Here is a 12,053-nt window from a genome sequence, read left to right as displayed (position 1 = left end):
TCACCTAATTTCCCCCACTTTAACCCCTAGTGGGCAGTGAGATTAACAAGACCGTTACAATTCTTTACTATTGTCTTCATTCTCCTCTCCTGATGCAGCAGTTCCATATCATAACCAACCTTTAGCAACACACCTTGATCACATTGCTCTTCAGTCTTATCGCCGCCCACAATCAACGGTACCAAATACAATCGTTTTGCAACACCAGGTCTGATTTAACCCTTTAAACGGATTTCTAGTCTCTGGACATTATTCAAAGCCGTTCAGGTATAACATATTTGTGCAAGATTTGTACAGTATATCGGTATATGATCCTCTCCCAGCATTTCAGAGGATGGAAATTGCATTTTACATATATTGTATGTTTTGTATGTTGATATAATGTATTGTGATATTATAAATACCAGGTACCTGGCATATTTTATTTATTGTCTATTGATTTTATTCTGTAAAATAAATTGTGTTTAATACCATTTGCACCAGATTGTGCTGCGGCTATTGTGAGGACCTCCCTTTTTCACCATCGCCCTTCCTTTCCTACCCCCTCGCTATCCCCTGTGCTGGATGGATAAGCACCGCGAATACTGCAGAAGCACCTGCTAAGCTTAAAATACAACTGTCTGATTACAGCAGTTGGAAAAGGAACCCAAGGCGGTCTATAGGCTTTGCACAGATACTGTAGTTTCACTTCAATTATGTATACCTTCCAGTCAGGGAAGTAAGGTCATCCCGGTAGCCAAGAGGCATATTGGAGATTGGTGCCCCCCCCCCTTTAAAAAAAAAGGGAAAACAAATATGGTGTGTGTGAAATTGGTAGGACTCCAGCTACACTGTGTGACAACGGCTGGTGGGTGAGGTCCGACTCACGAGATTCAGCCGTCTGCAGCATGCAGAATCAGCGGTCAATGGCTGATCCCTTCTCGCAGTCCAGCAGCACCAGCGGGTTCTCTGTCACTTGCTGCGGTGCAAGCTGAGCGGTACAGGAACCGTCCTGTCCCCTATTACAGGTGTTAGTAGGACTCCTGGGACAGAGCCGATAAACTCTGCAGCGGGTGCGCCACAGAGATCTGTTGGAGGAGCAGTGGTCACACTTAGATCCCGCTGTGAATCACACAGGTTCCAGGGCTTGGAGTCCAGAGGCCAGATTTCAGTTGTAACTGGAAATCTGTGCGCACACTCCGTGATTCTCAATTGCTACAGCAAGTACGTACATTCACATTGGTACTCAGTCATCATTGATTGCATTTGCAAAGCTGCACGCAGGCAGCTTTGCAAATGCAATCACTAAAAATGCAAATGCAGTAGTAGGTGTTAAACACCTCCTTGCTGTATTTGCGATCTTAACGCTGCGACCGTTGTCGCAGCCTGGGATCAACATCGTGACCGATGGTTGCAATGTTCCCCGCAAACAGCCAGCTCAGTATGCCTCAAAGCTTACACAGGCTGACCATTGCAGCGGGCCTTATGAGACCAAGAAATCTGCATCTCTAGAAGTCCGAATTTTCTGTATTGTTTTCTTATTTGTTTTTGCATATGTTCCCACTACTCCATCTTTTAAAGGATTGGCCTGATACTCAAGAGCCGTATGATTTTTTTTCACCATGCATTATTAAAACTGCCTCAGTGCATGCCAGGTGAGGCTTCAGCCTACAATCTCCAAATCTTGGTGTGTGGGGCTGAAAACCCCACACAGCAGTTTCCGAACCTCACACAATACCAAAGTTGATAGATTTACTACAAAGTTGTAAAAGGTTTATTCTGAGTAACTATTTCCATGCTTTTTGCTGGTACCTACTGTGTGCTGACTTTGGCTATGCCAGTTCTCTATATAGTGTAACCTTTTTGTAACGTTCTTGCAATTCAGATCCTCCAGACTCTGATAATGACCCCATTAATGCATTAATATAACGACTATTGGTGTTCATTCCAAGTTGATCGCTAGCACAGCGATCAGGCTAAAAAACGGCAGTTCTGCGCATGCGTATGCGGCGAAATGCGCATGCACGAGTACGGGCACAATGAACGATGCCGTTTTGCACAGGGTCTAGCGATGCATTTCAGTCGCACTGCTGGCCTATGGGGGAGTGTATTTTAGCTTAGCAGGGCTGCGATCGCTTGTGCAGCCCTGCTATGCTAAAAAAAAATTCAAGCAAAACAAGACTAGCCCTGGACATACTTACCCTGTGCGATGGATCCAGCGATGATGGACCCGGCTTTGACGTCAGACAACCGCCCTCCGTTGTCCTGGACACGCCTGCGTTTTACTCACCACTCCCCAAAAACGGTCTCCAACGGTCCGGATCCGCCCATCCACGCCTCCTTCCTGTCAATCTTCTTAGCGGTCGCCGCTGCGACTGCTCCCGTCGGTAGCCGCGACGTAACCCGGCGAGCATGCACAATCCGCACCCATTTGCACAGCAGCGAAAAACCACTGCGTGCGAACGGGTCGGAATGACCCCCAATATGCAGTGACACAAACACATAGAGTACAAAAAAAACATTTGATTATTTTCTTTTTATCCCCATGTCCCCCAAAGCGCGTCCCTGTTCACCCCCTGCTGTGTTTGAATCAGCCTTAATATTAGTAATATACAGTTGGAGCCACGCTCATCTATCCTTCTCTACTGCACCTTGGCGCACCAATGTTTATTAGCATAAGCCTTTCATCTATTGTTCTCAGCTGCAATACAATACAGAGAGAACAATACAACAGGGGATTAAGGGGGTCATTCCGAGATGATCGATCGCTGCCGATTTTTGCAGCGCAGCAATCAGGTGAAAAAACGGCATTTATGCACATGCGTATGGGCCGCAATGCGCATGCGCGGCGTACGGCTACAAAGCTCTTTGTGGTTGTACACAGGTTACAGCAAAGTTTTTCTTGACATTGACGGCCGCAAGAAGATTGACAGGAAGGGGGCGTTCCTCGATGTCAACTGACCGTTTTCAGGGAGTGTCTGAAAAAACGCAGGCGTGGCTGGGCGTTTGCTGGGCGGGTGTATGACGTCAAGTCCGGACACGAATAGGCTGAAGTGATCGCAAGCGCTGAGTAGGTTCAGAGCTACTCAGAAACTGCACAAACTGTCTTTCCAAAGCTCGGCTGCGTTCACACTTCTGCTAAGCTAAAATACACTCCCAGAGGGCGGCGGCATAGCGTTTGCACGGCTGCTAAAACTAGCTAGCGAGCGATCAACTAGGAATGACCCCCTAAGTCTGACTGCCCTGGCTCAATTAATCCTATTAAAGGCCAAGATAAAGATGGCTCCATCTGTATGAGACTGTTATGTTATCAGTTACACTGTATGGTTATTCCTGCTAGCACAAGAGTTTCCTATTGTTTACCACCATACATAAATAGATTATCAGATCAAGTAGACCAGATTATTGTTCAACAGAAGTGATCTTTGTTTACTCCTTTTTATCCAACAGTGAGCTATTCCAGACAGCCAGGGAGTCGGACCTAGCTGGGTGTCACCTGATAGATGACATTTGTGGGAGATAGTGGGGGCTGACCAGAGCTGGCCCTAACCAATATGATGCCCTAGGCAGGATTTTGGTTGGTGCCCCCTAGCACCACCGCTGGTTCCACCTCTAACCTTGCACCTTTTTCCCAACACCATCACCCCTCACCCATAGCAGTCCTTATTTTGGTGTTTGTACCCCTTATATTTTAAATAGGAACAGTTCGCACATTTGACGCACAGCCCAAAAAGTGGTGTGTTTTTGCTGGCAAGGGGCATGGCCACACAATAGTAACCCCAATTCCAATTACGCCACACAGTACTGCACTTTATTCACATTTTATCTTGCGATAGTGTCCATAATTCATATTACATCCCACAGTAGTATCACTTTACCTTATAAACATTACTCCTCACAGTAGAGCCCCTTATTCACATTACATCACACTGAATTGCTCCTTATTCACATTACACCACACCCTATTGCTCTTTATTCACATTAGACGACACAGTAGTGCCCTTTCTATACACAACGCCACATAGTAGAGCACTTTATACACATAATGCCACACATTAGTAATGCATTTATACACATAATTCCACACAGTAATGCCCTTTACACATATGAGACACATTATTAATGTCCTTATAAAAATAATGTGCCTTACACATTATGACAACCTTTATTAATGTCCTTATACACATAATGTCCCTTACCTATATGCCACACATTATTAATGCCTTTATACACATAATGACACACATAGTGCCCCCTACAGATTTGCTGCACATTATTAGTGCCCCTATACACATAATGACACACATACAGTAGTACCCTGTTACACATATGCCGCACATTATTAATGCTCTTATACACATAATGACACACATAGTGCCCCTTACACATATGTTGCACATTATTAATGCATTTTTACATGACACACATAATGCACCTTACACATATTCCGGACACTACTGCACAACCAACCCACTCACATGCAAACAGCACTCACACTGCCACTAACACTGTGACCTCTGCCTCTGCTTGGATACAGATGTGTCCTCATAAATCTTGCCTCAAGGCTAACGTCGGGCACCTTTTTTTATGAAAATGCATCTTATTTGCATTGCTATGTGGCTAGGATGCACAAGCAGCTTCTGCTGATTAAAATGATATACAGCATGCCTATATACTGTGTGAGACTGTGGCTGTATCTGCATATGAAATGCTACACACAGAATATAGGCATGCCACATATAATTTTAATCATCAGAAGCTACTGATGCCCCTAGGCATATCAAATGCCCTAGGCAATTGCCTAGTTTGCCTATGCCTATGGCCGGCTCTGGAGCTGACTATTGTAAAGTCCCCACCCATCCTAACTTTATATAACTCTGCTGGGCAAGTCATCCCATGGGGTGATCCAAAGTGTGATAAAGTTGGAGTTGGTGAGGGCTGGAGAGGTGATTCTCTGCCAGGGATTCAATTTGGGAGAGGTCATTTGGAACTGCATTACTGAAGTGTGCTTTATTGTTTATCAGCCATTCTGTTCAATAAACCACTGTTGGTTTTCATCTACTGCCATGCTCGGGGGATCTGCAACCCTGTATTTTCACACATTGTTTCAAAGAATATAGAACATCTATGAAACGTAGTGGCACAGTAGTGGCAACCCTATGAAATGTTTTCAATAATCAAGAACTAATAAAATAAAAAACATAGTAAACAATATTATATTTTACCAACACAATTCTCCAAACAGCAAATCACAGGCCTCAGGCTAATAGAAATTGATCTTTGTAAAACGTAGAAAGCAGAAATTGGTAATTAATTAATTAATAAATTACTAACAAACTTCTTTAACCAACAAATCGCAGGCCTCAGGCCAATAGAAATTGATCATTGTTGAAAGAAGAAAGTAGAAATTGGTAATTAATTAATAAGTTACTAACAAACTTCTTCAACCAACAAATCACAGGCCTCAGGCCAATAGAAATTGATCATTGTAAAAAGTAGAAAGCAGAAATAGGTAATTAATTAATAAGTTACTAACAAACTTCTTCAACCAACAAATCACAGGCCTCAGGCCAATAGAAATTGATCATTGTAAAAAGTAGAAAGCAGAAATAGGTAATTAATTAATAAGTTACTAACAAACTTCTTCAACCAACAAATCACAGGCCTCAGGCCAATAGAAACTGATAATTGTAAAAAGTAGAAATCAGAAATTGGTAATTAATTAAAAAGTTACTAACAAACTTCTTCAACCAACAAATCACAGGCCTCAGGCCAAAAGAAACTGATAATTGTAAAAAGTAGAGATCAGAAATTGGTAATTAATTAATAAGTTACTAACAAACTTCTTCAACCAACAAATCACAGGCCTCAGGCCAATAGAAATTGATCATTGTAAAAAGTAGAAAGCAGAAATAGGTAATTAATTAATAAGTTACTAACAAACTTCTTCAACCAACAAATCACAGGCCTCAGGCCAATAGAAATTGATCATTGTAAAATGTAGAAATCAGAAATTGGTAATTAATTAATAAGTTACTAACAAACTTCTTCAACCAACAAATCACAGGCCTCAGGCCAATAGAAATTGATCATTATAAAAAGTAGAAAGCAGAAATAGGTAATTAATTAATAAGTTACTAACAAACTTCTTCAACCAACAAATCACAGGCCTCAGGCCAATAGAAACTGATAATTGTAAAAAGTAGAAATCAGAAATTGGTAATTAATTAATAAGTTACTAACAAACTTCTTCAACCAACAAATCACAGGCCTCAGGCCAATAGAAACTGATAATTGTAAAAAGCAGAAATCAGAAATTGGTAATTAATTAATAAGTTACTAACAAACTTCTTCAACCAACAAATCACAGGCCTCAGGCCAATAGAAATTGATCATTGTAAAAAGTAGAAAGCAGAAATAGGTAATTAATTAATAAGTTACTAACAAACTTCTTCAACCAACAAATCACAGGCCTCAGGCCAATAGAAATTGATCATTGTAAAAAGTAGAAAGCAGAAATAGGTAATTAATTAATAAGTTACTAACAAACTTCTTCAACCAACAAATCACAGGCCTCAGGCCAATAGAAATTGATCATTGTAAAAAGTAGAAATCAGAAATTGGTAATTAATTAATAAGTTACTAACAAACTTCTTCAACCAACAAATCACAGGCCTCAGGCCAATAGAAACTGATAATTGTAAAAAGTAGAAATCAGAAATTGGTAATTAATTAATAAGTTACTAACAAACTTCTTCAACCAACAAATCACAGGCCTCTGGCCAATAGAGGCAATTCAAGCAGGAGTCACAGCCTAGTAGTAAAGATAATAAATTAAAAAGTTTATACATTTTGTTTGGCTGAGATAATCCGCTGACTTCTTTATTTTTCATAGAGGCTTAAACAAGTATTCACACTACTGCTACACCTTTTACATTCATTGTACGGGAGCATAGTGGTTATAACCCCATGGAGATTTATAACTTTGTCTTCAAGCAGTCAGAATTTAGCTTCTTATGAAGATAATTTTGATTTTGGACTAAAACACCCAGTAAGTAGTAGAGTAATATATGCTGACTCTCAAACACATACAATCACAACAAAGCGCATAATAAAAAGTGGCGCACAATGGAAATGTCCATGGACCCTCCTACCCATCCTTATTTTGGAAAATAAAAATGACATTCACAGTTTAACAAACCAAGCACTTTAGCAACAGGGATTGACACTTTTGTGGCTGAAGTGCTTGGTTTGTTTTGGCCCATAAAATAGACAACATCTTGGTGTTTTGTTTAAACCAATTTACAAATGGGCTTAAGGCCAACAGTGTTAAACATCCTCAAAGTTAAAAGTGTCATCATTCTTATCATCAACATCATAACTGTTGTTCATGATATGATCACACAATATTAGTTCATCCCCACTGGAATCCACTGTTCCAGTTTCTGTTTGTTGTAATTAGTGGCAAAGGTACTGCAGTCCTCCTTTTTGATTTTGTAGGTAATTCTGATGAACATTAGTTTCCCACATTTTTTGGAAGGGATGTGATTATGTGAATGGCGGTTGGGACCCCCCCCCCTTTTTTGAGGCACGCACAATTTCTTTACTTTTCTAATGGCAATTGGGGAGGGGGAGGGGGCGCCAGAGAATTTTTTGGCTTGGGGGAGAAAAATTTCTAGTTACGCCACTGAGTACGGCCTACAGCATCACAGTAATTGTATGGATATTTCACTGTGGTATGGCCTGCAGCATCACAGTATTTGTTATGTATACACTGTGGTACGGCCTGCAGCATCACAATATTTGTATGACTATTACACTGCGGTTTGACCTGCAGAGTCACAGTACTTGTATAAAATTGGGGAATGACATACAGCGTCACAATACATTTATGAATATAAAGCTGCGGTATGACCTGCAGCATCGCAATACTTGTATGAAATTTGAGAATGACCTACAGAGTTACAATACATATATGAATATTAAGCTGTGGTATGACCTGCAGCATCAAAATACTTGTATGAATTGGGGTATGACCTACAGCATCACAATACATGTATGAATATTACACTGCGGTTTCACCTGCAGCATCACAATACTGGTATGTGACACTGCAGCAGAGCCCCTGGATGGACACAGCAGAGCCCCTGGATGGACACTGCAGAGCCCCTGAAAGGATACAGTAAAGCCCCTGGATGGACACAGCACCCCTTGAGGTACCTCACTGTTGAAGCTTCACAGCCAGAGTGACGTTACACGCCGATCTCCAGGGAGTTTTATGCAATTGAAAACCTGCGAGAATCCGACAGTGGGACGATGACGTTTTGCTTTGTTTTGGTATCTGAGTCAGGCGGGAAACCCCGAGCCGGACTCGGAATGGTAAGTTCGGGTGGGTCTGATTATCTGAGAAACGGAGACGCTCATCTCTAGTAATTATATACAACATTGTACAAAGCTCAGTCTTATCTACTGTATATTTATGCCATAAAGCAGAAAAAAAGTCTTAACTTACATTAAATTTATTTAAAAAAGATGTTGTATTACTTTATTTTGTGATAAACCTCAATGTATCCTTTTCTCAATATTATACTTTCTGATAAAGTCTATACAAGGTCTCACCTCTTTTCCCCCCATAGACCACAATAACTGACTTGAGTTGATGTTGAAAATTTGGCAAGAAGACGTTACAGTGTGATAACTGCCGACCATGACCGGTCGCATAGTCCCTTCTTGGGTCATCTGCCAGTTCACAATGTCATAGACTGCAGGGATGTCTCCATTAGCATCAAAATAAAAGTTGATTCCGCTGCTCAGTGTAACCCTCACATTCCTTATGTAGTGCAGGAGCTGTAAGGTAGAACGTAAAGTATTTGTCTTATTTTTTATTTGAAATTTTTTGTTTTGTGTTTTTGTGTGAAGTTTAAAAAAAATTACATTTTCTAAAGACAAAACCACAGATCAAATCCCTTACTGTTTTTGTAAAACCATATCACCACTAGACAAAAAGGTAGGCATATTGCATTGGGTCATACCTCCTGTGGCCGAATACCCCGTCGGCCACAGGTGTAATGGGGGCAGCGGAACTTAACTGTGGACTGGTGCTAGGCACCATATTTGAAATGTACTTATGGCACCGAGGGCGGACTGTTTAAAAATATGTTTAATGATGTGTTTTAACATGTCATATGTAGTGCTCTGCGCACAGTTGTAGGATTGCATGTTTAAATGGATTTATATTTAAGTTGTGGTCACATGTATTTTAAATGGAAAAATACACTTAATATGTATGTCTGAATAAGCATCCCCTAGCTTCTGTGACTAGGAAATGGCATGCTAATTGCCCTCTCCTAGCAGATCTAGTGAATGACAAAACCTTTTGATGTTGGACAGTGCATGGCAGGTAATGGCTGGGAGTGTGAGTTCCTTAGACAAAGGCGTTAATCACAGAGAATTTCCTTATTCCATATGTAAAGTGTCAGATGGGTTTGGAACCTGTTTTTATTCATGTAGCTGGTTTGATTGATATAGGAATCCTGAATGGTATATGCAGGAAAAGGATGGAGGAACATTTGTTTAAGAAATCAAATACAAACCATATTTTGAAGCCATGTGATAAATGTATCAAAGGCGAATTGTAAACTGCCAGGTTGTAAAGGATGGAGTTTAGGAGACACCAAACTTTGTCTGTGTGACAGGAAGGAGGAAATTGCTTCATGCAGTCGTCATCTCCTTTTAAAATGTAATCTATTTATTTATATTTTGTAACATATCCTGATTGGATGGAAAAGACACAGGGGAGGGGGAACTACCCCCATGAGATATAGTGTGTTTTCCTGTATAAAAAGGTCTGCGAGCCTCAGAGTGTATTATACCATTTTCATTCTGCTGTAAACATCTGCTGTATTGCTGTTGCCCCCATCAATAGGGAAGAGTCTTTTTTAAGACTGTTTGGGCGAATAAAACATGTTCTGTCACAAGACAACCGCTTCATCTTGTGACCTGCAGGGCTAGGTGAAACCTAGCTCTGTTTTCCATCTGCTGCAGTGCAGAGGCCTAGTCAAGCGACTAGTGGGGATTCGTCATCACCACACAGTGGTGGTAAGGCAGTGTGTCGCCGCACTTAAATTGACTCAGTTAAGAACCTCCGTTTATCACCCCCAGACTGATGGTTTAGTGGAAAGGTTTAATAAAACTTTAAAAACCATGCTAAATAAAGTGGTGGATAAAGATGGACGGGGGAGCAGTTAGTTTCCTGGCGGTCAATATACCGATGCCGGGATCCAGAGGAAGGACACAATGCTTTCATCAACATACCAACGCCGACCAGGATGCTAGCATCACATTACCGACACCCGGCATCCCAATTGTCCTCACAGTGGGACGCACTGGCATCCGGCCACGGGGGGGGGGGGGGGGGAGGTTAGGTTTAGGCAGGACAAGGGGGATTAGGATTAGGGAGCAGGGACGGAAGGGTTAGATTTAGGGATCGGGAAGGGAGGGTTAGGCACTTAGATGGGGAGGTTAGGGTTTGGCATTAAGCGGAGAGGGTTAGTTTTAGGCAGCGGGGAAGCGAGGGATAGGGTTAGGCACCAAGTGGTTAGGGTTAGGCACCACCGGGGAGTGTTAGGGTTAGGCACCCAGAAGGGAGGGTTAGGGTTAGGGTAGGGAAAAGGTGATGGTTAGGGAGCTGAATGGTGGGCTGTTGGGATTATGATGGACAGTAAGCCGTTGTCGGTATACTAACAGCCGACATCCCATCCATCGGCAAATTATATTGAACCCGATGGAAGATATTGGAGTTATTTACTGCTGGCCATTAGAAAGGTTTCCCAATCCTCCACTGGCATTTCACGTTTTGATCTGTTGAGATACCCAAGTGGATTGCTAAACATTGCAAAGGAGATAATGGAGGGGAAAACCAGTACTTATAAAACTGTTATTAAGCATGTTTCTCAGATGCAGGAAAGAACGGCTGCAGTGATGCTGATAGTGAGAGAGTACTTGGAACTGGCCCAACAGGCACTGTAGAAGGTGTACAATCACAATGCACAGTTGCGTGTCTTTGCTCCTGGGGACAGAGTGTTTGTTTTGGCTCTTACACTAGAAAGTAGACTTTTGGCTAAGTGGCAAGGACCCTTTCAAATCCTAGAAAAAGTGGGGGAGCTTAATTATAAAGCCAGAGCAGATCTACCATGCAAATTTATAAAACTTTGGAAGGATACAATAGCTATGTCAGCCACCCCAGTCCCTCCAGTAAACCAAAAACCTTTGGTTCCCAATGTAACAATAGCTAAAACCTCTCAACTGTTCAAAAGCAGGAGGCATAAGAATATCTCATAAGACATAGGTGGTCATTCCGAGTTGTTCGCTAGCTGTTTTCGGTCGCTGCACAGCGATCAGGCAAAAAAGCGTCACTTCTGCGCATGCATATGCGGCACAATGCGCACGCATGACGTACTTTCACAATGGCCGATGCAGTTTTCCACAAGGGCTAGCGAAGCATTTCTGTCGCACTGCTGGCCGCAGAGTGATTGACAGGAAAAGGGCGTTTCTGGGTGTGTACTGACCGTTTTCAGGGAGTGTTCGAAAAAACGCAGGCATGCCAGGAAAAATGCAGGCATGGCTGGGCGAACGCAGGGCGTGTTTGTGACGTCAAAACAGGAACTGATTATTCTGAACTCATCGCAAGAGCTGAGTAGGTCTGGAGCTGCTCTGAAACTGCACAATTTTTTTTGTAGCCGTGCTGCGATCCTTTCGTTCACACTTCTGCTAAGCTAAAATACACTCCCAGAGGGTGGCGGCTTAGTGCTTGCATGGCTGCTACAAACTGCTAGTGAGCGGACAACTCAGAATGACCACCATAGTATTTTGTCTTCAGACACACCATTAAACTTGACATAATCACTGACGCAGGGGTTGAGGTTAACCTAAAGCGCTATGGAATACCAAAAGCCCAGTGGAAATCAGTGTCTAAAGACATTTAAAAAATGTCAGAGTTGGATGTAACTAAAGAGTCACATAGTGAGCGGTCAAGTCCAATTGTGTTCATTCTGAAACCTGATGGGAGTTTGCGC

At 42.0% G+C, this 12,053-nt stretch overlaps 1 protein-coding gene across 1 annotated transcript in view; it reads right to left on the bottom strand.

Moving 5' to 3' along the window:
* LOC134934171 (extracellular calcium-sensing receptor-like) overlaps positions 1 to 12,053 on the bottom strand; it is a 53,402-nt gene that overhangs the window by 23,424 nt on the left and 17,925 nt on the right. The window contains exon 7 of the mRNA XM_063929665.1: positions 8,599 to 8,826. Coding sequence (XP_063785735.1) covers positions 8,599 to 8,826 — 228 coding nt within the window. The remainder of the gene's footprint in view (positions 1 to 8,598; positions 8,827 to 12,053) is intronic.

The sequence above is a fragment of the Pseudophryne corroboree genome, chromosome 6, assembly GCF_028390025.1.
Source record: "Pseudophryne corroboree isolate aPseCor3 chromosome 6, aPseCor3.hap2, whole genome shotgun sequence".
NCBI lineage: Eukaryota > Metazoa > Chordata > Amphibia > Anura > Myobatrachidae > Pseudophryne > Pseudophryne corroboree.
This window is presented reverse-complemented; position numbering and strand designations above follow the sequence as displayed.